Genomic DNA, 21,591 nt, shown 5'->3' on the forward strand with positions numbered 1-21,591 from the left:
GTCCCTTCACCAGCCTGGTTGCCCTCCTTTGGACCTGCTCCAGGACCTCAATATCCTTCCTAAACTGAGGGGCCCAGAACTGGACACAGTACTTGAGGTGTGGCCTAACCAGTGCTGAGTACAGGGGCAGAATCACCTCCCTGGACCTGCTGGTGACGCTGTTCCTGATACAGGCCAGGATGCCATTGGCCTTCTTGGCCACCTGGGCACACTGCTGGCTCATGTTCAGCTTCCTGTCAATCCAGACTCCCAGGTCCCTTTCTGCCTGGCTGCTCTCAGCCACTCTGTCCCCAGCCTGTAGCGCTGCATGGGGTTGTTGTGGCCAAAGTGCAGGACCTGGCACTTGGCCGTGTTAAACCTCATCCCATCGGAATCAGCCCAACTCTCCAGTCTGTCCAGGTCCCTCTGCAGAGTCTTCTCACTACACACCCATGCAAAAAATAGTGCAAAAAATACCCCCAGAAACATGGGCATCTCTGAACTATTTGTATCACCAAGTTTATAGATTTTCAATATTATTATTTCTTCATTCCACTAAATTGATGTGAATCCCACTACTGTACGTTCTCTTCTAACAGCATTATTTTCAGTTTATCTATGTGTAACCTTTTCAGTGAAATTAAAAACTCTACTACCTGCAAAATGCCATTGCTTTGAAGCACCTGCTTTTCCTGCAGAGATTCCTTCAGCTCTTGGGTAGTAGCCCATTTTTGGGACTTAATAGCTTTCTCCCTTCTTTAAGCCACAGTCTTGCCACCAAGTGGGATGAAAACTAACTGAATTGTCAATTATGCATGACAGCATGCATGACGGCATGACAGCAGAAACTTAAAACTCTTGGTGTGGTGACATACTAGACAGCAAGGTGTACTCTTGCTCCTGAGTGTTCCCTTACCTTTCCAACAAGAGAAAGAAGCCAGATGAACTGTAGAAAGAAAGGAAATGCAAGCAGGACTGTTGGCCTCAGATGGATCAGTACCACTGACAAATGTCAGTGATATTTGAAAGAGATGAAGTCTTGAAGGTAGCAACACTATAACAAGTATTGTTCAAGTGTGCACCAGGCTGGGAAGAAGTATAATTTCCTTATTATATGAGTACATTTGAAAAAAAATATCATCTGAAGTACAGGATAACAGGAACAGGATAAATGTTGTTCAAAATAGAGTCATATTGTAAAAGCTGGTAACATTGCTCAGTTTAATACTCACTGTAAAAAGAAATTTTAGTTGCCTGAAATGTCATTTAGAGCAAATTATAACCCGATGCTTCATGCAAATGTGTTGATATAATTCATTAAATCAGTCATTCTTCCTGACAGTTTTAAAATACATTTCTGAAATGTGATTCTGTAAGTGTACCAAGTAGGTTATATAGAGATTATACACAGAATCATCTGCTTGTTACTCTTACTGATTCCAACCTGAAAGAAAGATTTTAGTCTCATCTTTTGTTCTGTATCTTAAATTCCCAAACAGTTTACTGGAAGTTAACCCCTTGATTTCTTTCCTTCTCAAAGGTCATATAGAATCATAGAATCATAGACAATTAGGGGTTGGAAAGGACCTTGAAAGATCATCTAGTCCAACCCCCACTGCCAGAGCAGAGTAACCTACAGCAGGATACATAGGAACACATCCAGGTGGGTTTTGAATGTCTCCAGGGAAGGAGACTCCACAACCTCCATGTGCAGCCTGTGCCAGTCCTCTGTAACCCTCATAGTGAAAGAATTCTTCATTATATTTATAAGGAACTGCCTGTACTCCAGTTTATAAACATTGCCCCTTGTCCTGTTGTCAGTCACCCCTGAGAAAAGCTTGACTCCACCCTCCTGGCATTTGTCCCTTACATATTTATAAACATTAATGAGGTCACTCCTCATTCTCCTCCAAGATGAAGAGACCCAGCTCCCTCAGTCTTTCCTCATAAGGGAGGACTCATGGTCATCCTTCCATCCACCAGCACCTTCAGGTCCTTTTCTCCCATGCTGCTCTCCAACAGCTCAGTCCCCAACCCATACTGGTACCTGGGGTTGTTCTTTCCCAGATGCAAGACTTTACACTTGCCCTTGTTGTAATTCATTAAATTTCTCCCTGCCCAACTCTCAGGCCTGTTCAGGTCCCTCTGAATGGCAGCACAGCCTCCTGGGGTGTCAGCCACTCCTCCCAGTTTTGTGTTATCAGCAAACTTGCTGATAGTACACTCTATTTCCTCATCCAGGTCATCAATAAATATATTGAATAGTACTGGTCCCAGTACTGACTCTTGAGGGACTCCATTCCATTGACTACAACTCTCTGGCTTATATCCTTCAACCAACTCCTGATCCACCTCACTACCCCATCATCCAGGCCACACTTCCAAGGATGCTGTGGGAGACAAATGCATTCCTGAAATCAAGATAAACCACATCTACTGCTCTGCCATCATCCATCCACCTGGTTATATCCTCAGAAGGTTATCAGGTTAGTCAGACATGACTTCCATCATGTTTCACTACTTAATATGTTGCCATTTGTATTTACTCTTATGATCTTATCTTTGAAGAGAAACCAACTAAAGCTGATTTACATATGTCATAGTTTGAGTATGAGGAACTAAAGAGGGATGGCTTTCAGACTCTGAGAGGGACAGCACACAGAGGGGTCCCTTCCCTCCCATTCCCTGCCCACACTCTATAAAGCTCGGGCAGACCGCAGCCCCTCCTCTCTTTCACCCGCTCCTTGTTTCACTGCTCTTCCCCTGCGGCTCCTTTATCCCCAGCTCCCCTCGTGCTCCTCAGAATCCACATCCTGGGATGCTGGGAAGAGCCATGGAGCCCTCTCCTGAGACAGCCCTGCTGCAAGGGGCCCTCAGGCACATAGCCCTGCCAGCATCGAGATCAGATTGTGTATATATATACTTATATATATATACCATTACAAAAAATACCTACTATAATATAACTGAGTATTGGCATCAATTCTTTGCCCCCATATTAGTGGGGTAAGATAAACATCATCAGAGCTAGCTAAGGAAATACAATTTCACCAGCATAGGGGTGAGGCAAGACTATCAGAGTGCTATAGTTAAAAAACTTCCACTAAATCCTGGAACCTTTGTCCCTCTCTAGAGGACTTAATGTTTGCAGAGTCTGTTAACCCAGCAGGCCTCCAGTCAGGGAGTGCAGCACAAGCAATTAATCAGTAGAGGAGAAAGTGTTGATAGCCTGTCACGGTAACTTTTTCAACAACACAGCCATGCTCATCTTACTGTTAGAGGTTAAAGGAAATGCCACATTCTCCTTCAATAATTCAGTTTGGACACATGTCAGAAAGATAACCCAACATGAGTATGCAATGTAATAAATAATCAGAGAAGAAATTTTTCTTCATCTTTTTCCTTTCTTATCAGCCCTTTTTATGTCCTTTTCTTGCCTGACCCAGTATGTCTTCATAAACTGTTGTTTTCATTCCTCTGATGCACATTTTTTTATTTCTTTCTGTTTTAATTTTCTTGTCTTGGAAACCAGAGTAAGTCTGGTGAGCACCTGCTGCTAGGAACAATAAATGAGTTACAGGTATATGTTTCTTCCACCCTGGGGAAATATATTACCAAAATTTTTAGACTATTTTATCAGAGACTGGTTAGAATTCCACAGGCAAGTACTACTGAAACTTTGATTTTTATTCCCAGAATGTACTGTTTGGAAAATAGTATCTTGTCCAACTTTTAAGAAAAACGTTGCAGCTGCCATTTTTTTTCCTGTCTTTTCTTGTCATTATGAAAATAAATCATCACCACTCTGTGGCAGTAAAACAGAGGGGTAACTGTTCTCATCTTTGGCATTTCTTATCATTGTCAAAATAAATACTTGCATCTGTGCAACTTAAGTGTGACAAGATGACTTCTGTTTTTGGAACCAAAATATACTATTTTTGCCTTGTGAAGAATTCAGAGCTGCAGGTACCTCAGGGATTCCCTTTGTGAACATTTAGCCCAGTTTCAAGAATGAGAAATCTGAGGACTCCCTGCCCATCCGAGGCCCCTGGATCCAGCCTCGCAGCTGAATGGGAATTGCAGGCCTGCTGTCTTCAGCAGTTGCTTGAAGTCCCCAGGAAAAAAGTTCCTCGTGGTAATTATGTATTTTATGTATTCTGTGCCATTTATCAGTGGTAGAATGGTATTCGTGCTTATCGTACCTCTGCTACACAGTGAATCTTTTCTGGTTACTGGTCTGTCATAATTCACAGGTCCTTTTTCATGTAAGGTGTATCTCTTAACATGGCAGCTTGGAGCTTTATTTCACTTTATTTTTCTAGTTAACAGAGGAAAACCTTTTAGTAATTAGAAAGATTTCCTGTGGTTTTTTTATTACCAGTGTTCGGATGGAGTTCAACTAGTTTTAACAGGCAATAAATACTTCAGCCGAGCAAGGCTACCGCTCCACCTGGTGGGTACAAGACAGGGCTATGAGAAGAGCTCACTGCTCTCCTGAAAGTGACTACAAGCCCCAGGCTGCCGCGGGTCTCGGGGGGCGGTACCGGGTGCCTGGTCCTCCCCTGCCGAGCCCGGCTGCGTCCCGCCCCGCCCCGGCGCTGCGCACAGCATGGCCGCTTTCGCTGACTTGAACTTCCCGCAAGGACTGGACAAGAAGTCCTTGCAGAGCCTGCTGGAGGCCGCAGCGCACTGTGAGCGGCCCGGGCACGGCGGGACGGGGGCGGTCTGCGGGGCTGGCGCGGGGCTCGCGCGGGGCTCGGGTCGGCGACGGGGCAGGGGCTTGGGCTGCGGTGCGGGTGGGCCTGAGCCGGGGAGGGAGTGCTGGGTCCGAACGGGAGGGCGGCAGGAGCGGGCCGGTGTGAGTCAGTTCCAGGGTGAGTGCCCTCCTTGTCGGCCGAACCTCTCCGTCTGCTTCCCTGGCGGGTCGCGGTCCCCTCGCTCCGCTCTCGCTGTCCAGTGCTGCATCTGCTCGTGAAGTGACCAGAACTGAGGTCTTGGCTGTGCTGAGTTGCAAGGAGAGCTCAAGTTGTACCTTGAAGGCTCTGTCTCTGTCTTGTTACCTTAGTGTAACAGTTGTGGGTTTTTTCACCACATAGTTGCGTTTTTCCACCTGCAGTTTCTTGTGGCCTAAATTTATTCTCCCCCCAGACCTCGTGTGGAGGCGGGTTCTGTCTGTCTAGTGTCTGGGGGGTGATTTCACTTTAGCAAACGTCCCATCTTCCTCTGATACCCCCCAGACGAGACCTTTTAATCAGTTTTTCCAGCATCATTTTGCGTGCTTCGCTTGCCTTCTCCTGAAGCTATCCGGTTCTTGATTTTCTGCAGTTTTAACTCTTCTGAATGTATTTAACCTAAACTTAAGCCGTCCGTAAGTACATCCTTTATGTACTTAACCTAAAGAAAGTCATCAACAGGACCAAACTAGGGCAGATCTTAGGGACACCAACCTGAAGTATTCATCTTCATAAAGCTCTGATATTGAGGAAGTTTTGTCAGAGCTGGAGTGTATTGAAAGGATCTTAGATGGGTTTAGATGGGTTTTTAGATGGGTTTTATTTTAAGGCATTTTCTGGGTGAATTAATCTTCAGGAATAAAAATAAGTGAAAGGTGATTATGCATTTGATTATTTCTTTTGAGACATTTAAGTGATGAGTATTTAAGCAGATTTTAGTTAGAATTTATTTCCATTAGTAGTTATGTTAGACAAAACATACTTATTATGTGTTTATGTTTTCAGTGGGATATTCTGCAGTTGCTCTGAATCATGTCATCGATTTTAAAGAGAAGAAACAGGTAACTTTTGTTGGTGTTATTTGTTTTTTAATGTTCTTGTAAACATACATGCCTTATTGCATGTTCCTAAAAAGCTTTATCTGCAGAATGCACAATGTACAGATGTGTGCATTTGTGACAGAATTCCCATTTTATAGTTCAGTGTAATTACCCTGGAGCTAACTTTGTTTATTGTGTATTGTCCCTAGGAAACAGTTTTGTTAGCATGGCAAATTTTTAGAAAGAACACATCTTTGTTTGTGTTGTAAATTTATCTTGCAACATTTTGAGTAATTTTAGTTTGTTCTGTTTTAAGGAAATCGCGAAGCCAGTATCTCCTTCAGAGTTGTTTCCGTCTCTGCCTATTGTACAAGTATGTCTAGTTACATTCTATCTATGTATTATTATTATCATGAGTTATGATCTTTACCTTGGTGTGTTTGTGTATGTGATTTTGTGTATTAGGTGTTCATCAAAAAAAGATAACTTTGTCTCTTGCTTGATTGTTAAAACATCCAGCATTGGAAGAATAATACGCTTGATTTGGAGTAGATTCTATTAATTACTTTAAAATTTAAAGAAATTGCTTTTTGTGAATTGTGAATCTTCTTGTAGTTGATTAATTACAGTACAATTCTTGTAGATCAGGGTTTGGAAATAACATCCTGGTTTTGATGGAGCAAGATTTGAATATAATGAAGCAAACCTGTATTTCAAATCACTGACATATGCTTTTTTTGCAGCTGTTGCCTGTCTGGGTAACCATAGCAGTATTAAAACATACTCATTTTTATACATTATCCTCCCTCCCTTTTCTTCCTGCCTTTTTGCCTCTTGCCTTGCCTTTTCCTTTCCTTTTGTATACATATGATATATACATATATATATATAAATATCAAGCAGATCAATAGGGAATTGTCACTACAGCTTTTAGAAAATTAGGATAGACAAGAATATGAACAGGCCACCATTTTGTTAGAGGACAAGAGGAAAGTCATGACGGATGTTTGCTCTGGAACTTTTAAAGTCTTTTTTATTATTTCTTTTTCTGTAGGGGACATCTAAAAGAATTAAAGTTTTAACTCGGCTAACACTTGTTGTTTCTGATCCTTCCCACTGTAATCTCCTGGTAAGTATATTAAGTGTATATTAATTTTCTAGTTTTTATTTCCTTTTCTCAGTGAATTAATGAAACTTTGGAAGTTGTATTAGGAGAACTTGATGGATTTCATAGGATTATTAGCAATGATTTCTCAGATCATATCTTTAGCAAATAATGTGATAGTGAAGAGATGCAGACTTACAAGACTGGATATGGCTTCTCTTGGTCATTTGTCACTATAGGACAACAGTTCTGTTTCTTGGTTCTTGTCTTTGATTACTGGACTTCCATGTGTAAACTACAAAACCATGAGCCACCTCTGACTGTTTTTTAATGCTACAGGATTAAAGCAAAAGGTATGACTGCCTTACCAGGTGGGTACAGCAAGCCTCAGAATGGAAACAAATAACTTCACAGTAGACCTCTCAGCAGAAATCTACTATGTAATTGAATGATTATTTGCTTTCTTTTAGAAAGTTTTTCGTTCTCTTTATTTTGGTCATAATCATTGCACATAGCTTTGGCATCTGCCAGAATTCAAGGTGGTAATTGTTTCCTCCTTTTGTAGAGATCAACATCTGCAAATACAAGGTTATATGACATCATAGCAGTATTTCCAAAGACTGAGAAACTGTTCCACGTAAGTACAGTCATCTGGTTGGCACATTCTTCTGCCTCTTACAATTCACGGATGTTTCACAGCTGAGTATTAAGCCTTGTAGGGTGGGTCGAGCACCACAGATTGACTTTCTGTTTAAAAATTGGCTGTTGGTAAATCAACATTACCACAAGTGAATCATCTTTCTCACCAATAATTTCTTAGTTGGATTATTATTCACTGAACAGAATTTTTCATATTATTGTAGAAGAAATAATGTGACCATTGGAGATGTGCTCTAATTTTATCGTGGCTCAAACCAGTCTGTGCCCTCTTCTCACAAACCAGAGAAGCTTTTCTGTAACTGGTTGTAGCAGTGATACATACTGAAACGTGTTCGAACTCTCCAAGTAATTTATATCCTCAGGGACACGAGGAAACCATGTTTGCCTAGATAATTGTAGTACGTGGTCCTTGTTTAAGTTTCTCAAGTATCTAAAATAGTTTCTTGTATTAGTCTGAAGGTGTAGTGCAAAGCCAAATTTCAGTGTTTATTCCTAAAATATTTTTCCAAAGGTCATGTTTCAGACTGGAAGTGGCAAATTTATCTATTTCCAGCTGTTTGGAGTTTGCCAGCAGATGGGGCTGTTGGCTGCTGTGCAGCTGGGCAAACGCCTGGTTTTGCACTTCAGAACCTTTGGGCTGGTGGGGTAACCTTAACTTGCCCGCATGTGTGACTTGTGCAGAAGCAAAAGTAAGGCTGAGTTGTGGAGTGTATGGAGAAATACTTTCTATGCATTGCAGGAATTCCTCATGGGGAAATATGACTTTTAAATTTGTTTTGCCTTGACATGTTCTAGTCACTGGAATCCTGTAGATATCCTGGCATTTGGGTTACTCCCTTTCCCACTGTGCTCAATTTCCAAAACGGAAAAGAGTTTTCTAGTGACTCTGGAGATGCCCAGGAAGACTCATTTTCTCATTATGCAAGGCAGCTTGCATGTTTCTATGTGTATTCTTGCTTTTCTTCATTTTCAGCTTTCTTTCTTCCTGAATTTCCTGTAGCCTCACTGACATAATTTCTGGGACATGATTCAGAGCTATTTGCTCTGTGCATGTTCCCCATAAATCATCTTGGTCTAGATGGTAGTTTGTACTTCTCATAAGAAAAGGATTGAAACTGACTGTAGCAGAGCTGAACATAACACATCCAAGTCTTAATTTGATGCAATAGATTCCAACCATGTCTGGCATAACAGAGTTGGTACAAGTAGAGCACAAAGATAAAGTTTAGTCTGGAAGGTCTAGTGGAGACATTTTACCTTCAAAAACCTGTAGTTTCCTGGATCTTTGAATTGCCTGCATGCCTATTGTCTAGGAGGAAGTGCTATCAACCATTAAGAAACATTCCTAAAGCTGGGCCCCTGCTCTCATCTCCATCCAATTTTTATGTGAATGAACTGGTAGAAGCCGTAGTTTACAAAGCAATAACCTGCCCCATGTTAGAGCCCAGTGTGCCTGCAGCCCAGCTCTTGGCTTCCCTGCAGTCCCCACCATTTTTGTGCCATGGCAACAAGGAATGAAGGTTGGCACCTGGCCCACATGTATTTGGAGCAGATAGTTCCCCTGTGCATTGAAAATTCATTTTCAACATCTTCATTTTATCTTCTTTGTTACACTGCTGCTTTCAGACATTGATCTGTCCTTGTGATCTTTTTGGTCTAGGCATATATGGTTCCTACATGTGTTGTGTGTGTGAGGTTATGTGTAAATGAAGGTTTATGTGCACTTAGTGTTCTCTGTCTGCCAGCGCAGAAATTCTCCACTTTTCTTTCATTCCTTCCAGCTTTTAATACAGGCTGTAAATTGTAGTGTGAGCTCAAAGCTAAGCTTTTAAATTGTGACCTCCAGTGCCATCTTGAGACTTTATTTTAGAGCTGTGACTTTCAGGAAGGGCTGAAGATTTCCCAGCCAGGAAAGTGAGGCCCTATGGGTCAGCTTCCAGTACTGGGTATGGCACACCACCAGTCACTGTTGAACATTCTGCTTCTGTTTCAGTCTTTTGGTTGCTTCTGGTAGATCTACTTAATCTGTAAAACAACAGTCACATGTCTTTTGTTGGATAAGAGCAAAGCAGTAAGTCTTGCCTTTGGGTTGGTAAATTTTTTTTATTGGAAAAGTAGTTATGAGGCAGGGCTTGGGTTTTAAGCCCAAAATGCTCAAACTGTGCACCTGTAGGCCTGCTGATTTATTGGTATATCAGCAAGGCACAGTACCTCTTCATTTTAAAATTGAACTCACCCTGGAGGGACAGTTCTTCCAGTAAGAGAAAAAGAGAGTATCAGTTCACCTGAAGTTGGTTACCCTTTTTTTTTGCTTATCTAATAATCTGTTCCTGTTCCTTTTTTGCAGATTACTTGCACAACTCTAGATGTGGATCTTGTATGCATAAATGTAACAGAAAAGCTGCCATTCTACTTCCGAAGGCCCCCCGTGAATATGGTACATTTACATTTAAATTGTTTTCTTGCTCTTAAACGCTGTATTTAATAGCAGTCTGAGTTAAATTCCCTTCAATTTCCCTCCCACCATTCCCATCCAAGTGGTTCTTTTATTTTCTTCTGTAATGTATAGTGTTGTTTCACATGTCCTTCACTTCAAGGCCTCCACTGCAGCATTTACTACACAGTGATGTATGTTCTATCATTTTCTCCCTCCTGTCCCCCACTTAAGAAGGCAGAAGTGGTGTTCTCAAGGAATGAAAGCAGAGCCTAAAGGACACTGCTGTGCAAAGCAGTGAGATTTAGAGTGACTGCTGACTAAGCTGCCTCCCAAACCAGAAGTGGTACAGCTGTGTCAGAGTAGATATACAGCCCTATGATTTAAAAGACAGGAGAATGTCAATGACTTAATATGGGAGAAGGATGTTGTGCACCTAATTGCAGGACAACTGTATCAAATCCATACTTAGCCAAAGGAATGTCTCAGCAAATGAACCAAGTGTGGTATAGCTAAATATCTGCTTTGGGATACGAAGTGGCTATGAGTCAGCTGTTTGTGGGACAGGTATTTTGTTAATACAGTTCTGCCTACTGTTGGTGGTTTGACAGAAAGCTTAATCTAAACATGCTCTTAGGTATAACTAGTTTTTCCCTCCGAGTATGTGTCAAGGTTCATTCCACGTTAGTGTTTTTTTGCCGATGCAGTACTTAGTGCTTAAAAATTTAAATTTGGAATTGGCTAGAAATCCTGTTTCATCTTCTACAGAAAGTTTGACCTAGAATAACAATCCTGAAACAGAACAAAAGTAATACTCGGGAATTTACTACAGATTGGGAATTTCAACATTCCATTTGATACAGCAACTTTTTTTTTTTTTTTCAAAATGAACTCTTCTTTGAAAGTGCCCTAGCTGCCTAAAACTCCAGCATCTGACCCAGGTGAGAAGCTGGGTGGCTCTTGTAGCCCTGTGTTTGGAGATACTTTCCTTACAAGCTTCTTCTCATCTTCCACACTGCCGGTTTTAAGTTAGTCTGTCTGCCAGACTGGTTTTATGCATCCTTAGGCAGTCGGTTTTGGTTCTCAGTTTTTTGGCAGGCAGCTGAAGTGGTGGGTGTAGCGGGGAGAGCCTTTCTTGCTCCTGAGGCTCGACAAGTTGCTGGCCCCTCCATTGCCTTGCACCAGAGTGAGCTTTTTTCTCTGTGGGTGTGTGTCCCACCTTTATTGGCCCCCTGGTAATAGGAGGCCTGCCCTAACCAGGCACAGGTGGACTCACCCACTCATTGGCAACTCGAGGCATCTGGTTTTTCTTGTGTCTCTACAGGTGGGGATGATGTTAAAAATCTGCTTGCCTGGAAATTGGTCTACTGCCATCACTGGTTGTGATCTTGATTAATTCAGACTTCTCTTCTTGTTTGCAGATGTTAGACCAGCTCTGTGTGAAACATTTGACGTGTACATAACTTCTGTTGTGTTCACATTCAGGGGTCATGCATGGATAGTAGCTGGATTAATTCCATCTATATTCAGTTACTGGACTCTCTTACAGTAGCATTTTTAAAATGTAGCATGTTTCAAGTGTATATTTTTTAAAGAGTATAAAGCATAGAATAACATTTCAGACAAATGTAATGTAGGCAAGGGAACAAGGAACTCCTAGCTTTGGATTTTACCTGTATTTCTGACTCAGTGTGTCCAATAGCATGTTGCTTGGGCTTTCTCTGTAAGTTTGCAAAAACATGAATTCTCATTTGATGAGGTACGTTGATGGATGGCAAGGGATTTTAAAGCACCTGAAAATATATTCAATACTACTATTTGGAACCTCTCATGTGACTCGCTGTTACTTAACATTGTCACAAATACCAGAGTATGCTCTGAGACAGGAGAGGAGAGTCCTTGTTGCTGCTTTTATGCAAGGGCAAATTCATCTGCGTGGGTGCTGTTCTGCAGTGCCCTTTCTTACATTAGGCTGGGGGGTCAGAATTTCAAGACTTGTTTCTGACCAACACTTACCTGTCTCCTAAGCTCTATCATAGTGGAAAGCCAATTGCAACTAAGAAGTTGCTGATGGTTTTTTTTTGTTTAAACCTAATCTTTCTGTCATACCAAAGTTCAAGTACACATCTGGTGTACAGTGAAGCCTCCTCCCCTCTGCTATGCAGTTTTCTGTCTGGAACAATTCCACCTTCTTTTTTTCATATGAAACACAGTTAAACTGAGAATAAGCTGCATCAATAATAGACAGCAGTTGTTAGATTGTTATGCTTTTCTCCTTTTGATTTTTGGTCACTGTCTTTCATGTGAAGGCAATAGATCGAGGCATTTACTTTGAACTGCTTTACACACCTGCCATCAAAGACTCCACCATGAGAAGATACACCATTTCAAATGCAATCAGCCTGATGCAGATCTGCAAAGGAAAGGTAAGCTCTCAAAGTGAAAGCAAGCTAATTAATTCAGTTCAAATTCTCTGGAGTTGCACAGACTGAGCCATTTTAAATGAGTCTGATGCTGAGGTTTCTGAAGCTGAGACTGAATCATTGCCGACTAATGTAAAGGCACAATTATTCTAGCTCCAGATACTTCCAGCCATGCAGCACTGCATGCTTCCTTCTTAAGCTGTCAGACTGTTAGATTCTTTTTTTAAAATGACCTGTCTGCAATTATTGTATGCAATACCCCAAATCAAAGCAAAATAAACAAACAATAAAAATAAAAAAAATTTAAAATACCAGAAATCTAATGTTTGCACTAGAACTGAATATTCATAAGTTGACCTATTTTATATTCCTGATTGACCAAAAACTTTTTTTGATCATATATCTCAAATATGGGAGTGTGTATAAATTTATAATAAAAAACAGAAATCCTGTGTTTTAAGTGGTTAGTAAATTCCCAGTGTACAAAAGGACATGCAACAGCTAGATGGCTATAAGCCAGGGATTTGCTGCAGTCAAATAAACTGCATTCTTCCCTGCTACTGAAACCCAAGGAAGAAGTAACTCTTACAGCTGAGATGCCTGTAGTCCATTGCTTTCATACTTTACCTCTTCCCAGGCTACCAGGCTAAGCTGCCTGTCATGCTGGGTTCATTCAGGCCATGGTTTTGTTTGTTTATTTTTTAACAGGAAAGCAAATCATAACACATATCCAAATTAAAAGAGATTTTGGCTCCTACCACCTTTATTGGAAGCAGCCTTTACTGCACTTAACTAGTCCAGAGAAACAGAAACAGAAATGGTATTACCTTGCAGATCTAGCCTGCAGTGGTATATGCAGCCTGGAAGGCCAATTAAAGGCAGATCTATCATTACTTTAGTCCTTTTCAGGCATAGCAGCCTATTTGCTAGGACAGCAGAATGGGTCAAACAGTTTGATTCCTTTGCTGCTACAGAAGAAAGCGATTGTTTGTATGGCCTTTCTTGAGAAACCCAGCTCTAGGAGCTCATTGCACAAAATACTGACTTGGGAGATGATGTACAAGTACAGAAAACCCTTTTCCTTTGGGAGTACTTTTTGCTAGTGCTCCTCTTTCCTATGTGCATTTAAAGATGCACTTCTCATGCAGTTGTTGATTTGGAGAGCACTGGCTGAGCTGGCATCACAAATGGCAAGTGAGACTTTTGAGCAGTCAGTCTGTATGCTGTGCCTGTTTTTCCTGTCAGTCCTTCTGTGCCTGGAAGGTAAAACGGCTGGAGCTGGGCACAAAAAGATGTTTTTAGACACTGGAAGAGCTGGGAGAGGACTGCTAAGTTTTCTTTATTTTTTGCCTCCATGGTTAGCACGTGGTGGGTCAGAAGGGATGGTTATTAGCAGTCACTGGCAGTTTGATGCATAGGTCTTTTGTAATGAGACATGGGATAGCTGGTCCATAGGCTGCTTGTGTTGCCACCTGGCGCACAGCTCTTGCCTTCTGTAACCTGTAGTTGCTGAACATGTAGCAGCTTTTGGATCCTTTTTTTTTCACCTCTGTTTTGGTAGGACAGAGAAACCTAAAGAAATTCACTGGTGTCCTCAGAGCTGGTGTGAGCATAGTCCTTAGAAATTGTTAAAGCATGCAGGGAACGAGCCTGCCTTGTCAGACAAAAGCTATGCATAGCCACAGTCCCTCACCTCCCTGTTTTTGTAACTGAGTGTGGGTACTGTGCCTGGAGCAGTGTACTAAATGGCTGCTGTCTCCTTTACCTGTGGTGAAAATGTTTTGCCATTTGAGTTCTTCCCTTGGATTTGCTTTCACTTCTCTCTCCTTGATTTGTTAGCATTGCTTTTCTTGTCTGCCCCTGTCTCCTTTTCCTGTCTTACCCAGCCTCTACATGGAAGCCAGTTGCCTTTAAACCTGGTGGAGTGTATCTCCACTGCACAGCAGTAAAACAGTCCTGTGCTGGTTCAAGAAGGCTTGCACCACTGCTCTGGAGCTCCTCTGAGCCTGGGAGACAGGCGTTGGTCCCTAGAGGTCACAGCAGGAGATTCTCATTTTCCCAGTAAACTCTTGTAGTCAGTACCACTGAAGCTCAAAAGCAGCCTTGGGATCCATAGTGCAGTCATTTTAAAGGTGAACTACTCAGATGTCCCAGACTCCATCATGCTATGTACTGTTAAGTCACTTTGATATATGTATTACTTCTGTTTCTGGCTTTCCTTATGCTAGGGCATTACCTGTCCCATCCTTTTCCTAGCACATCCCATCCTTTTCTTCTTAGCACACAAGGAAACATTGGCCACAATGTGAACATGCAGTCATTTTCATGTAGATAGCTATTGTACAGCTTGAGTTCCAGCTGTGCAGAGTATTTTCTTCCAGGGTCTGCTCTGCTCTGTGTGCTGGGGAGGTGACAGGACAAGCAAAATATTGCAGGGAAGGGATCAAAAACCCCACCTTGTAACCAGAGGTGATGTCGTGTGTTGGTGGTACTGATGTCAGAAAGGAAAAGTCTTTCACTGCTTTACTACAATTCTCATTACCACGCACTTAAGCAGGAATTCCCAAAGCCTTTTATTTAGTGTAAGAAAAGGTGAAAGGAATTTTTTGCTGCTGCAGTTTCCAGTTGCAGAAAACAGTTGCCCTCTGGGTGTGCATACTTGGAGGTTTAACACAAGAGCCCTGACAGAGACCTGTGCTGTCTGCCAGCCCCCCTGTAGTCATCATATACCTGTTCTGGAGAAACTTTGAGAGAGAAGGGAGAAGGATGCTTCTTTACCTGGTGATTTTAATGGGGCTGCCAGTGTTGAGGTGAGGGAGTTTATGGCATGAATTGGCAGCCACTATCTAACTGCAGACAGGTTTCCTTAACAAGTGGGACTTTAGGGCCAACATTGATGCTGAAGTTAGGATTGAGTAGTACTGCAGCCAGAGAGTAGGCTGAAATTTTGGAGCACGAAGCTGTCTCAAGGTGCTATCTGTAAGCTGGTTCTGCAGGATCTTGGACTTTTAAGTCCATTTCTGTTGCAGCTCAGGTAAAGTTGTCATTTGTGTGGGGCCTCATTTGCCTAGTGTAAATAAAGGGGGCACTTCTTGACACAGCATGTGTAACTGCATTTCTTATTTACCTTTGAGGTCCTTATAAAATCTGCAATTTGAGACAAAGAATGATAAGTGATTGCTTAATGCCTCACTCTGGCATTTATACTGTGTAGCCTATTCCTCTAAAAGATGTGGTGCATCAGACTTTCATCTGTCTGTGAGAGGTCTGTAGCTGCAAGAGATGGCTTGTTCCTGTGCCTCTGTCCCTGTAAGGAGACAGGGAGATAAACTGGGTATATTCATGTGCACAAATCAGATCCAGACCCAGAAAGAGTTCACTTCAGCTGAGGGTATCAGATACTTCAGTGGTTAATTGGGCTCTGAGCCTGAACTTGGCTCATGCTCATGAAGTCTTTGCTGCTTGCTGATTTTTTTTTTTAATTTCCTGCTGCTAACAGATGAATGTTTCTCTTGTTTTCCAGAACATTGTTATATCTAGTGCAGCTGAAAGGGTAAGTCCCAGATTTTTGAAGTCAGAACAATTTGAGGATTTATATATCTGTGGCTGAAGTACAACTTATATATTAAGCATATAGAAATGTAATTTTAATGACTGCTATCTTGTGCATTTTTTAAATCAATCTCTTTTGCCAGAGAATTTTACTGTGCAGTTTGGATTTTTTTTATTTTTATTTGGTTCTGTGGGGTTGTTGGGTTTTGGGGTTTTTTTGGCACTGTGTTATTTCCATGACAGCTTCCCCCTAGATGGGGACTCTGTTTTCCAAAATAACAGTATTTGCTTGTTTTCCTAGGGTATCTTCAGCAGCTTGCTATTATCTAACATTTAACCTTGGGTTTCTGATAGCCCTGGCCTGTGTGACCATGCTCTGTCAGCCCACAAGAGCCACACGTGTATCCAACTTTCTTTATTGTCTTTTAGCCTCTAGAACTACGAGGTCCTTACGACGTGGCTAATTTGTATCCTTTTTCTAAGTCAAATACCAAAGTTATTAGTGAAATAGAAAATTTCAAACTGGTTTTGAAGTACTGCTGTCCTTTATACTGCTTGAACACTAATGCTTATGGGTGAACAATTCAACACATGAGGACTCTAAATAGGTGTGGAAGAAGCAACAGCTCTTGGTCATGGGACAACACAAGCAGTCCCTGCAAATAGTAATGTCTGTGTTCAGCTACAGGTGTGTTTTGTTGTGATGTGCATTGATCTTGTAAGTGTGCAGTATGAACACTGAAAACCAAACCAGAAATTATTGCTTATGCTTACCAAGGTGCTACATTTTGGGAAGAAGTAGCTATAAAATCATATTTATATTAAGAAAAAAGTGTTCTTATCTGAGTTCCTATTACTTTTGTTCTGAATTTCTAGTCTTTAGTTACATAGGTGTTGTTACATAAGTGGTTCTGTTCTAGAAACAAGGAAAGTGTCTTTCCTCCCCTTTTAGGAATCCAGATGCACTTTTACTACTTCCCCTTCCTTGCTCCCAAGCATATATCTATATGGTCCCTTGAAGGGAGGAGCATGCTCCAAGTCAGGAGAACCACGTGGGAGGCCTGGAAGGATTTTATGTGCATTTCCTTCCCTCTTAAAAAGTGCAGTCAGGCTTAACCCAAATTAACATACCTAATCTGGTGTCATCTCTACTCAAGGTGGCAGGGAACTTTTCAGCATAATGCTTTTGTGTCAGACAGGTGATTGTTGTTTTTCTTAATTATGCATATAAAAATGCTACTGTGTTGATAGACTTTTATTTTTAAAAGTACAGCTTGTCTGAAGAAAAAATAATGTTGCCAGGAGCTTTCTAAGAGGACTGCTAGGGAGCTGCAGCCAGGAGAAGTGGGTGCTTCAGCTCCCTGCCTCTGGATAACCTTATGCAAAATGTCATTTCGAGTTACAGCTTTGCTAATTCCCAGTTATTAGTAGAGTAAGCCAATGGATCATGCAGACAGACTTCCCTGTTCTGTTTGTTCATTTCTCTGCATTTTGATCCTGAGCAAAGGTGGCAGAGGTTTGCTGTTTGGACTGTCAGAATGTGAAGCCAAGGCAGCTGTGTCTACCAACTGCAGAGCTGTCATGCTCCATGGAGGTAAGTCAAAAGCACATGCAAACTCATTTAAGTAACATTTGTATTTATTAAACTAAATTCTTCTTAGTACGTATTTCCAAGGTCTGAGACCTTATAGAGCAAGTCACCTCTAAGTTTTAGATCCCATGTGTAATGCCTGTAGAGGAGCTCTTGCAGCAAGGGTGTCCTGTTATCCCCTGTTGGCATGTTAGCAAATCAGTGACTGAATAGATGGTGCTGTCTGTGCTGGTACTCACTTAACCACATTGGAGTCAAATTGAATTTATGTTCCAGCAATCAATTTAGAACCTTACTTCCCACTGCAGCACTGATTTCTCCATCTCTACATTTTTTACATGCTTATTTTTTCTTAGTGTATCTTGAGTTTGTTGCTGTTTGTTCTGATGACAAGTTACCTTTGACTTGAGTAGTCACATCTAGCTCTTAATATCTGCCACTGCTAAGGTTGGTTGTGTAGGCATGATTTATAGTCACCTTTCCAAAAATGATTCGGTTTAGGTTTCAAATGCACAGTAGGATTTGGTTTGTATTTCTTCTTGAACCTGCTGTAATTCACAGCAGGTAGCTTTCATCTCTTGGAGAGGCCATTTCTGTGAACAGGGTCCTCTACCATTCTGCTACTCTTCTACATAGAGACAGTATATTGTCAGAATTTTTGTCAGGTTTATGTGAAATTTCTCAAGACCGTCATCTGAAATTAAATAGCAGATGTCATTTCTCTGTCCCTCAAGGAATACTGTGCCAAAATAAGTTAATACATTTTAGCAAGGTTCTTGCAGAGCCTCTGTCATAACAGTATTTGTGAAGAATTTCTTCTCCCTCAAATTTTGCTGAGAAGATTCTGACCAGTAGTTCTGAAAATGGATTGGGCCCACTAGGTCATTTGGCAAACGTATGACGAGCCTGATAAGAGCACACAGTAGTGTTTTATGGTGATGCTGAGGGTTCTGTAAATAAAATAACTCTTGAGTATCAGAGAGTCACTTACTTGGTATGTATAGGGGAGCCTTTGCCAGTGTAGCTGTACCAGCATAGTCTGTTTAAGAATTCTGGGGTATGTGTTTTTTAAGAACAGTCTGTTTTGCTCAAAATACATATATGATTTTTGACAATACTTCAAGAATGTGTCCTTCTGTGACTATTGAACTGATTAAGCCTGATTTCCTGTGGCTTTGTGTATCTGCAGCCCCTGCAGACTTCAGTTTTCTCTTATGTTTGCTGTAATTCACCACCATACTCTTCAGGTTTCCCACTCCATAAGGCAGCCTGTCCCCAGCTCCTGCCCAGGCAAGTTGCTTACCTGCTGTGTGTGCTGAATGGCTGGCTGCTAAACATGTCAAACTGGGCTTTGGGGCATGGACACCTGCAATGAATATGCATTAAATTCATTAGTGTCATTTTGTCTGAGGTCGTACAGCTTCTGCTTATATATTCCAGAAACTCGGAAGAGTGCCTGTGGGGTAGTGTACACTGTGAAGAAGCCTCGCAAGGTTGAGGAGGATGAAACAACACTGCCAGCCTGCAAAAAAGCTAAGACTCAAGCTTGAGGACTGAACCATTTGTCATCAGGAACCTCCATCCCATCTTTACCAAGTGTTGAGTCTTTTATTACCCTACAGCCAGCTCCATTCCTCCCTCACTGCTTTATTTAGCCTGGAGAATTATTCTTCTGGTGTTAAAGTGAGGAAGGTTGTGGCAATTAGACTTCTCTATGGTAGTTCACCCCATCTGAAGGGTAATGCTGGGCTCCTGAACAGCCTCAGGAGACTGTCTCTTCACCTTGTCTTAGGTCTTCTGGAATTAGTGCAAACTCAATGCTATATTTATGGAATATGGAACATATGGAATTTTTCAGTTGTACAAGTACATTCCTTTTTTATTAAAAGTGTTTCTAAGTAGGATGTCTCTGAAGTATAGCTTTTATGGTTTCTCAGGTTTTAGACTCATCACCTCATCTCTGTACTAAACCTAATAACCAAAAGCCAGTAGATGCAATATGTCTTCAGTGGCCTGTGAAGAATAGTGGTGCAGTAAAAACACCTGGACCAAACAAAAATCTGCTTCCCATTCTGCTTTGTGATCGGTGGCTATGAAGAAGATCCAAGCATCTGTTACTTGCTAGATACTTTGGGTTTGTCTTACAGTTGGACTGGTTGACCTAACCTACCTGACAGACATCTCAAAGGCCATCTCTCTCTCTCCTGCAGCTCTTAAAACCAAAGAGGAGCATGAGATAGTTACCACTATCCAGGAGTCCAAGGTTACACTGGATGTGTGCTCAGTGTGGTACATTGCAGTCGCAGCACAGCAGCTGTCTCGCCATGGCCTGAGCATCTCCACGTCACATTATTTTTACTGCATCATTTCCTTCTTTATGTCCTGGTCTGGCAGTGTTGCCTAAGAGAGTGTTCATTTTGATGGCTGCTGCCTTTCTGTTTTCTTTCCTGTTAATGCCTCAGTAAACCTCATCTGGCTGCCAAAAAAGCAATCATAACATTTATAACCAGCAGAGCACTTTCAGAGCTCTTCCAAGTGTTGATTGAAATTTTTATTTTGATAAAACCAACACAAAAAGTGTGTAAGCTACTGTACTCAAGATACTATTGAGCCACATTTGCTGTGAATATTCCAGTTCTCTATTTGGATCTGACGACAAGTTGGGAACTGGAAGTTATACTGTGTATAATTTTGCAGAACTCTTGCAGTGGGTCATCTCTTGAGATTTTAGTAACTGGGCTGAGCAGAATGGATAAAGTAAACTAACAGTTCTGTGTAATGCTGGTGAAAGCCACAACAGCTTCTGTGTTATTCAACAAATAATGAAATAATTTTACTTTATATTAGTATTTTACTTGCTGACTTTGTGATTTCAGTCTGTTTTACTGTAGGCACTGGGATGAAATATATGTAGTAGTTGATCATTTATGGACTTACCTCCAAAATTATGTTCTAACCAGTTATACTTCCAGTCTTCGGATAATTGTGCAGAAACAAGTAGTGAAGTGAAGTGGCTTGCAGAGGAGGGCAGAAAGCAGAGGGTGCTCTAATTTTAATGGAGAAGAGTTTGCTCACAAGTAAAGCCTACAGCTGGTAAGATAACACTCTTGAGTTATGGTGCTTGGGTGAAAAAGGTTTCATCTAAAGCCTCAGTCTAGGATAGCTGGCTGCAAACAGAAAAAATGTTTCTACTTCTTGCAAATTCACTTTGTCTCTGAAACTGGCACTCAGTTTGCAGCTATTCATCACTGCCCACTTCTGACCTCACCTCATTGCCCAGGGCTTTGTTTTGTAAAGCCTGCTGGCTGGAAACCAACTGACTGGGGTTGGTGAAGGCCATGCCTGGGAGGCCATGTTATGGACATTAGAATTTCAAGTGAGTACAGCGTGTAAAGTCCCCATGCAGTCAGCTATTGACAGCCTTGCTGGTGGTACTGCTGAGGTTGTTCTGCATCTGATAAAGCAAAGGGAGAGGTTCTGGCCTTTCCTATCAGGAGTTGGTGTCTTCCTTGGGTTGGACAACTGAAGTTATTTCATGTTCTCCATATATTAAGTACTGACTTGCTAAGAAACTGAGATTTTAAATCAAACTCAAGAATAAACCTTGTATTACTAGCTACTCAAGTAGTGCCTTTCTGCTGTAGTATGTTTCCATTTAACAAAGTAAGAAAGAGATGGTATTTATCTAACAGCAGCAGGGAGGTAACTTAAGAGCTAATTCCTTTAGCTGGCTGAGGCATTTTCTTTGAGTTTCAAAGAATTTTACAGAGGCCAAGGAGTGAACTTCCTTTAAAGAGAGACAGAATTACCTTGTATATGTTTACCACTCCATCATCCACTCCACCAAAAATAGAACCACTGTTTATTTAATATGAAATAGGTAAGTGCAAAATCTACAGAAAAATGAGTACAAATTTACAAATATACATAATCTCTATTTGCATTCTTCAGTCATTAGACTTCATAGTAGTCTAGCTTAAGAAAATTCACATTCCTGATACCATCTCCTCTCACTTTCATACATTGCATCTGAATCCCACAGTTCAAACAGTCTCATTCCTCTCCACCCAGCCA

The 21,591-nt window shown here is 41.4% G+C and overlaps 1 protein-coding gene across 2 annotated transcripts; it reads left to right on the forward strand.

Moving 5' to 3' along the window:
• Positions 1-4,554: 4,554 nt before the first annotated feature.
• Positions 4,555-21,563, forward strand: RPP30 (ribonuclease P/MRP subunit p30). Of its 2 annotated transcripts, none has more exons than XM_008502014.2 (11): positions 4,555-4,670; positions 5,718-5,773; positions 6,069-6,125; positions 6,807-6,881; positions 7,423-7,494; positions 9,865-9,954; positions 12,261-12,377; positions 15,898-15,927; positions 16,356-16,393; positions 17,441-17,520; positions 18,958-21,563. In XM_008502014.2, exons 1-11 carry the CDS (start codon positions 4,589-4,591, stop codon positions 19,065-19,067), a joined length of 807 nt encoding a protein of 268 aa, XP_008500236.1. In that variant the 5' UTR covers positions 4,555-4,588; the 3' UTR covers positions 19,068-21,563. The 2 variants fall into 2 exon arrangements, with proteins under 2 accessions (XP_008500236.1, XP_030308874.1); XM_030453014.1 differs by lacking the exon at positions 18,958-21,563 and adding an exon at positions 18,707-18,947.
• The last annotated feature ends 28 nt before the right edge of the window (positions 21,564-21,591 follow it).

The sequence above is a fragment of the Calypte anna genome, chromosome 6 (genome assembly GCF_003957555.1).
Source record: "Calypte anna isolate BGI_N300 chromosome 6, bCalAnn1_v1.p, whole genome shotgun sequence".
NCBI classification, from domain to species: Eukaryota; Metazoa; Chordata; class Aves; order Apodiformes; family Trochilidae; genus Calypte; species Calypte anna.

What these genes read in the sequence shown, in the direction of transcription:
- RPP30 (XM_008502014.2), top strand. Translation starts at nt 4,589, where the DNA reads ATGGCCGCTTTCGCTGACTTGAACTTCCCGCAAGGACTGGACAAGAAG. An exon ending in GCTGGAGGCCGCAGCGCACT is followed by an intron (nt 4,671 to 5,717) that starts GTGAGCGGCCCG and finishes TTATGTTTTCAG; the next exon opens with TGGGATATTCTGCAGTTGCT. An exon ending in CGTCTCTGCCTATTGTACAA is followed by an intron (nt 6,126 to 6,806) that starts GTATGTCTAGTT and finishes CTTTTTCTGTAG; the next exon opens with GGGACATCTAAAAGAATTAA.